This window comes from Verticillium alfalfae, genomic scaffold (genome assembly GCF_000150825.1).
Source record: "Verticillium alfalfae VaMs.102 supercont1.5 genomic scaffold, whole genome shotgun sequence".
Classification (NCBI taxonomy): Eukaryota; Fungi; Ascomycota; class Sordariomycetes; order Glomerellales; family Plectosphaerellaceae; genus Verticillium; species Verticillium alfalfae.
The window spans coordinates 1,872,472-1,880,176 of record NW_003315034.1 but is presented as its reverse complement, the minus strand read 5'-3'; the positions used below and the strand labels follow the sequence as shown (position 1 = coordinate 1,880,176).

General features: G+C 55.2%; 3 protein-coding genes across 3 annotated transcripts in view; all 3 read left to right on the top strand.

Annotated features, from left to right (window-relative positions):
- Window positions 1-1,086: 1,086 nt before the first annotated feature.
- VDBG_04903 (FYVE zinc finger protein) lies at window positions 1,087-1,864 on the top strand (the record flags this gene model as incomplete). The annotated part of the gene is made up of 2 exons (XM_003005251.1): window positions 1,087-1,188; window positions 1,241-1,864. The coding sequence occupies 2 exons, from the start codon at window positions 1,087-1,089 to the stop codon at window positions 1,862-1,864; spliced, it is 726 nt and encodes a 241-aa protein (XP_003005297.1).
- A 1,588-nt stretch (window positions 1,865-3,452) lies between these two features.
- On the top strand, window positions 3,453-5,054 carry VDBG_04902 (conserved hypothetical protein; the record flags this gene model as incomplete). The annotated part of the gene is made up of 1 exon (XM_003005250.1): window positions 3,453-5,054. The coding sequence occupies one exon, from the start codon at window positions 3,453-3,455 to the stop codon at window positions 5,052-5,054; it is 1,602 nt and encodes a 533-aa protein (XP_003005296.1).
- A 2,581-nt stretch (window positions 5,055-7,635) lies between these two features.
- Window positions 7,636-7,705, top strand: part of VDBG_04901 (rare lipoprotein A) — a gene marked incomplete at both ends in the record, with an annotated part of 1,231 nt that continues 1,161 nt past the window's right edge. The window contains one exon of the mRNA XM_003005249.1: window positions 7,636-7,690. Within this exon, the coding sequence (XP_003005295.1) occupies window positions 7,636-7,690 (55 nt within the window). The remainder of the gene's footprint in view (window positions 7,691-7,705) is intronic.

Below are 7,705 nucleotides of genomic sequence, written 5' to 3'. Positions count from 1 at the left end.
ATTCCAGACAACGATTCTTCGAGCAGCTCGAGAATTTGCCCTTATCGGACGGCGGAATACCACGACAGAGAATGTCGTCGGTTCTTTGATTGTCCGACCCATATCGTGGAGCGCAATCTCTCCGACACCGAGGACGAGCCTGTCGACGACGGCGCGATGAACCACTCCGACCCAAGACCTGGGACACAGCCCGACACAATCACCGGAGAGCATATCGACTCTCGGTCACCACAGTCAGAAAGTAGAGGCTTTGCTCCTGTGGATGGAGCGCGCATAGGCTCTCTTCCCCTCCGCTCAAACTCTGCCCACGATGCAGGACACTCTGAGACAGTTCCTACGTCGGTTAACCCGCAGCCTGATGTCGCATCGATGCCAGCTTCAGAAATCAGCACGCAGCTACGAGAAACTCAGGATGCTGTGCCCTCGGTTTCATCGATTCCGTCGCCCGAGCCACCAGTCACATTAGCCGATCATCCCCCAAGAACGAGCAGCCTCCCAAGGTCAGAAGTCATAGACCTTGCACGAGATGCCACTCCACCAATGCCGACATTACTGAGCTCGCCGTTAGTTGCACGACGTGGAAGCGACCGTGGGTCCATCGCCAGCAGTCGCAGCCAGCAGCAGCTAGCAGAAGGGAGAAACGGATCCTCGGAGGTCGTCCTACCACGATGGCAGCCTGATGCTGAAGTTACCTTCTGCCCTATATGTCGCACGCAGTTCAGTTTCTTTGTTAGGAAACATCATTGCAGGTTCGTTCGTTCTCTCCACGCCTGAAGAGCAGTCTGTCTAATAATACCAGAAAATGCGGGCGAGTCGTATGTAACGCATGTTCGCCTCACCGAATCACCATACCATACCAGTACATTGTGCAGCCGACCGAGCAGCCGCGCCGCCCCGGCGAAAAGATATCCCTCGTCTCTCATCAGCGGCGAAGGAGGTTACGCCGATTTTAGTAGTCTGGGCGGAGGAGAGCGGGTTCGCCTATGTAACCCCTGCGTCCCAGACCCCAACACCAGTCCACCGCAGCCCCGAGGCTCACCTGCCCAGCTGTCGCCTCGTGTAGCTCACCAGAGAGCACGTAGCAATATGGACTCTGCCGTAACGGGCGATCCGCCTTCTGGCAGGTTTCAGGGATATTTCTCGGCAACACCTGGCCAAGATGCTTTTGTAAGATCGAGGAGTGTTACGGTACGTCTTACTGCTTTACTTGTGATATGGTCTGCATGCTGACTGGCAGTAGCATTCCGGTCCCGGTGTAGGGTCGTCGACGGCTCGTGCCACGTACATCGGCACGCAGAATAGAATTCCCTTCGGGACGCCAACGACATACTTCCCTGCATCATCGTCTGCCTCTGCATATCCTGGTGCAGCACAAAGTCGATATAGGTCCATGTTAGACGTGGGCTCGTCATCGTCATCGGCCGCTCAGAATCGTGCGCTGCCGCCACCTCCACCACCGCTGGCCGAGGAGGACGAATGTCCCATTTGCCATCGAGAACTCCCACCTCGGCACCTACCCGACTTTGAAGCTCTTCGGGAAGCCCACATTACCATCTGCATTACATCACACAGCAGATATCCTGGCGGAGGCGGCGGAACGCCGGGTGAGACCCCTCAGGATTCCGTTGTCGGCACCCCTCCGCCGCTTGCTGCTCGTCGGACTGGCATGTTCCCCTACGTGGCGACGGAGAAAGACTGTGTTGACTCAGCAGAGTGTACCATTTGTCTGGAAGAGTTCGTAGCCGGTGTACAGATGGCGAGACTCGAGTGCCTCTGTCGCTTCCACCGGTCGTGCATTTCCGCGTGGTTCGTCAACCACCCAGGACGCTGTCCTGTTCATCAACACGACAGTTACGGCTACTAGAGTGAGGGCGGGAACATGTCTTCTTTCTTTTCCTTATTTTTGAGCACGATCACGCAGTGGAGTTTCGGTGGCATGGCTGTTTTCTTTTCTCAGCTGAATTGGAGCGTTTGTGGCATGTGTGCGTGGTGGCATTTGTGTTTTATTTTCTCGCAACCTCCGCATTCAGTTTCAGAGAGGTACGGCTGCTTTTTCTGCAGCGAAGAAATGATACAGTATCAGTATGTCTTTATCTGTCATTGTTGCGCATTACTTGTCTGCGATCTGTGAGATACGTGCATGCTACACAAGGAGACCCCCCCCTTAGCCCTGCCGTTCCCACTGGCGCCGATGTTGCATCAATCTATCGAAACCCCGGTCTACGGGTGGCGCTAGGCACACACGAGTGTGTGAAGGAGATCTGTTGTCTGGCCAAAAGCCGAATGCCGTTCTTCAGGGTGCCATTCAGGCTGTGGGGAGCTCAGAACTCATGGTACCCTCACCATGTTGGACCTGGCGCTAGCGGCCTTACTGCTCTGACACCGGATCAGACTGGCAGAGCAAGACGCTGCGGCGAGATGTGACGCCCTTGCAGAAGTGATATCACATATATGTAGCATACCCTAACTCCATCGTGTGCAGTAATCCAATGCGGAATGCGAACAACAGTGATTCTCGTGGGCGTGCTTTGCTCGACCACAGGCAAAATGTTGCACCAGTCGAGCTACCAGCGAAATCCCCAACCTGCCTGGCTCGTGCCTGGTGTTTGACTTTGTAGGGCAAGTTCCGCACATGGGAGCCCGGGCATTGTTTCGGTCAACGCGGCAAAGGAAATCAGACAACCGCCGCGATCTCGGTTATGCCTCCCATCTCAGGCCTCCCTTCTCAGGTAGAGGTTTTAGGTGTTCAGTCTGGTCCACTCACACACGGAAGCCTAAGGCCTCGAATTCATAAGTGACAGTAGCACAGTCGCAGGCTCGGGCGGCCTCTTCTTATCCAGTGCATCCTGGTCCGGAACGAATGAGCAGTGTTCGGAAAGTTTTTGTCCTGGAGTTTTGTGATGCAGACCATGAGCTTGCGCGTTCATTGTGACGGCGCAAACGCTAGACAGATTGGTGGCATGGGCAAGACCCCGGTGATTCGGGGCTGTGGTTATTCAACGGTCTGGGCCAGTCTTTTGGAGCAAGTAGTATTACAAAAACAAATCGAAAGAATCACAAGACTTGAGAACTTGGACTCGAGACTTTACAATCATGGCGTTCCTCAGTAATACAATAACCCTGAAAGCAACGCTCATGAAGTAATTGGATCGAGCAGGTACGTGGGCAAAGGGACAGCACGTTTCCTACAGATCACTCCTCCCACTGCGCCGGCCGGCCGGGTAAGTCGGCACGGCTCAGTCTTATCAGATCCGAATCTCCGGGGGTCCACGGCTAACCACGAGCCTCCGCCCGGTCAGCACTCGGAGCTAAGAAAAGGAAGATCAAGTAGCGGCTGGGGAGAACGGCCTTGATTTCTCTAAATAATCAGCGAGACCGACAGGGCCGACTTTCACCATCAGCCCTCGTTCATCATTCACTCTTCACATTCAGGCTGCCCCAGCATCGTCACCATGGCTCTTTGGCTCTGCTCTCTTGCAGTCCTCAGCGTCATCGCTCCTCACTACCACGTCTCTGCCACCACGTCAGCTACGCCCCCTACATATAGCGGAATACAGCCAGACTCGGGTTCGGCGCGGGACAATGCACGCCACATCTTCAACGCCGTCCACTCGGCCATGCGCCAATGGGGATCCTCCCTGAACCACAACGGCATGTCCTTCTTCCCTGCAACCATCCCCCAAGGCGTGCTGCTATATCACGGGACAACCGCCCCTGACGCAGTGACCGGCCTCGAGTGGCTCGCATTTGAGATTGAGCATGCAGAGGTCTTTGCTCCGCTGTTGCTCGAGCGACAAGGCCCGCCCGACCACCCGCAGAACCGTCGTCGGCAGAACGGGCCCCCTGAAACTTCTCACCTACACGTTTCTGAGTCAGAGAAAGTAGTTGTTTCTCGTCCAGATACACCAAGGGCCCAAGAGCGGCCAACGCGCGATGGCTACCTCCATACCTATCGCGTCACGCGACCCCAGCGCCTGCTGTACATCGATGGCATGTCCGGCGCCAAATGCGACCTCGGCACTTTGGACACGCAGGATATCCTGCTCAGGAACCGCACCGGGAGGGCGGCTTCGACGAGAGACATCGAGCCCAGGCCCTCTGCGACATGGCTGCGCAGTGGCAGATCGACGGAATCATCCGCATGTAGCCGGCTCGAGGTGATCAAATGCCGGTTCGAAGACGGCATGGAGCTGGTTTCGGCCAAAAAACGACCCCAGAGAAGGGCAGGCGACCTCGATTTGAACCAGCTGGAGTATATACGTGCGGTTGCGCAGCGCTACTGGGATATTGCCGCGACACGCGTCCACGTGGACTTTTCGAAAATGGTCTCTGCATTCTTCTACCCTGTCAACCTCACAAACCCGGATCCCAAGGCTGCAGAACACCCGAGGATGGTTTTCATGCCGTGGGAAGAGCTGGAGAGCATCAGAACCGATGTGGCGGAGTCGCTGTCGACGTTTGAGGTGCCCCAGTTGACTGAGAGTTGGCAGGGTATTACGGATATGGTGTTTTCACGATATTCCGACCGTCTCCGGTTCATGGCCGAGAAGGCAACCTGGGACGACATTCGTTCGGAGTTGAACGTGTTGCTCGACTCTTTCGTTAATTACACCCCCTCTGCCGGACCGGACATCTCAGCCGGCACGCGCGAATGCGCCGAGCATTTCCTCCGCCCTGTCAACTCGAGTACATGGCAGGATAAACTCATCCGAGTTGCTTTCGAGACCGTCTTAACCAGGCTGTGCACTGATTTGTTCTCGGTTCGGGACATAGTGAGCAAGCCTGAGGAGGATGAGAACACCCTGAAGAAGGTCCGTATCGTCATCAGAGACCTCATGGGATGGCTGGAGTGGACTGAATGGCGGAAGTGCAGTCCATGCGATGTCAACGAGATTTGCTTCGTGGCCGTTTGGCCACATGGCAAGCCGGAGGATCACTACTCTCCTAGTTGTCTCAACAAGACCCAGTTGCAGGACCGGCGTGGGTATTGGCGGGAGCCCGCAAGTCATGGACCAAGGCCTGAGCCACATCAAAGAGTATACCAGGATCTTTGAGCTGCATTTGATTTGTCGTCATGAATTTCGTTTCTGCTTGCATCGGCTGTCGGAGGCTGACGAAGTGCAGGATTGAACGCCCATTTGAGCCGTTGGGGCAAGTGTCTCCCAAGTGCCATGATAGAAAGCCCGAATCACGAGTTGAGAGATCGAAATGTTGTCATAAGCCCTGATTCCTCGCCGAAGACCGATTCAGAAACCCGTGAATGAAATATCATGCCCGCGTGATTATTGACGCCTGTCATTACGTTAGTTCGATATGCCTTCTAAGTCAGAGGGCAGTCGAAGCTTTTCCTGAACCTTTCCCTTTACCTTGCTTAGGGTCCCTGAGTTTCAGCTTAGGCTACGTCGAGCTTAGGACGCGCTAAACCCCGTCATTCTAGACCAAAGGGCAGCATCGCATCGTTCGTTCAGGGGTGCACCCCAGGAGGTTCCTGAAATTCGGGTGTGGAACCTCATCGATGGGGTCTGCCAGGGGGCGATCTGGACATCATTTGGAGCCTCGCTGCTTTTAGAGATCAAGCGATGAGGCTCGGTTGCCCATTTGCACAACTTGGCCACATTGCACAGATCCCACAGTAAAGCTCATGCCATGGAAACGGTCGCTTTCACTGACTCTGAAATATGCGACATCCCATCATCGTCAACAGGCGAGGCTCCGAGGTACATCCATCTAGGACCTATGGAAGTGGATGCCGCGTATTGTCGGTTCTGGCCCATGACTCATCCCTTGTGCACCAAGTAAGTTCAATCTTTGGCGACGCGATCTGAAGCTTCAGAATGGAGGGGCGGGGAGCTGTTTCACTCACGGCCAAGCAGTCTCGGTTTGCCTTTAACTCGTAGACATACATGTAAACCGTGGCGTGTTTTCCGCAGACAAGTCACGATGGACGATTGCGTGCGTACTGACTGACGTTTTGCACCCTGACGGTCGTGGGTATGCTTTTTTGAAGGTGACACACTCCATTAACTCGTCAGGCACACCCTGTGGTGTTTGTTGGAGCCTTGTACGACCATGATGATCTGCCCAGCGCGTGTAAACTAAGGTACCTACCAAATCCCACCTGGATATACTCATATCATATTGCGTCGTCTTTTACACTGAAGTTCACTTCTGCTCTTGACCAAACAAGGCAAGTAGCGTCCAGTCAAGTTTGAAAGTTCTTGGAGTCGTGAGGGCGCGATGCCTCGTCCCATCTTGGGGGGCAAGAAACGCCAGGAATCGTGGGAGTTCAACTGGGACTTCGCTCAACAGGAGACGTCCGTTTCTGCCGTTGCACAAAACTATGCGCAGCGACATCTGGCTTGAGGTGTGGCTGAGACGGCACGCAAGGTGCGACGACTGAGCAAAAGGGGCAAGCACGCTAGCCTCGATCAAGGGTACATGGTACATGTACATGTACAGCCCCTCCAACTGCACCTTCCCTACAGAAGAAACTGACAACCTGCTCATGCTCGCTCTATCCTTCTCGTCCCCCGTCGCCTCGTCCCTGGAGATGGTGTGTCGAGTTTTTGTTTTCCCCACTGCTCATCTGCCCACCATGCACGACCCCCCCTCTTCCCCCTCCGCCGAAGCCTGTCGTTCTTTTTCCTTTCTGGAGGTGGGAGGCTCGGCTTGATCCTGCCATCTGCGGGTCGGTGGGCGTCGGTGATGAGGGCGCTGCAAGAAGGATCGTGGGCGGCAGCTGTGGTGGTGAGCACGGCGAGATGAGAGAGTGCAAGGGATGGACTCGTCTCGAGTCTACTGTACTGTAGTACAGCCCATCCTTTTGGTTTTTTGGGGGTTTTTTAACTTTCTTGCACGTGTCCATGGTTGGCCGGCCGTCTTCGCCATACCGCATTCTTGCTCCTCGGGTCCAGCCGCGCAAAATGCAGTCGTCCGATCCGATGGAGACCACCTCACGTCACATCGCGGGCAGCGGCAAGCGTGCATGTCAAACTAGCCAGAGATTCATCAGTGTCTAGACCATCGACCCCTTTCCCCTTCCTTCCTTCCCCTCCCCGCCTGTCAGGAGGAACTGTAAACGCGCGACGGGCAAGCCCATCTCAACGGTTGCCCGATGCCGATGCTGGGCGCCGCCACGCGCCCACCCCTCCTCACCTCATATCCCGGAACACCCCTGGTCATCTTAGATGAGCAGAATGTTATTTCTCTCACCACCATCTGCAGACTCGCGGCGGGCCTGCACATGACGGGATCCGGCCTGCCGGCACGACCGCTACAGGGTCAGGCGTTGTTGGTTTGCTTTTCGCAGGCAGGTTGTCCTGTAGCCCATGGTCGGACATGACTCTCGAGTTTTTGGGGGGCGCGTAGGGTAGAGTAGATATATGTATGGTATGCCCAGCCTGCGCATCCTTTCCCGCCTTCTCATGTCAACTGCTTTTTTTTGGTCCTCACCTTGACTTGGTCTTGATTCTGTTCATACCCTTGCGGTATCGTCATTCATTCATTACATACGTTCTTTTTCTCCTCCGTTCCGTTCACTTGTGAATACTCTCGCCGTCCATAGCCCCTTCTTTTGCACACTCAAAGCAACTATCCTGCCCTCCAGACACATCGTCAGCCACGTACCTCGACATAATGAGGTTCCACTCGCTCGTTCTCGCCGCCTCGGCTGCCCCCGTCGTCCTTGGCTGTGCCATCCCCAAGA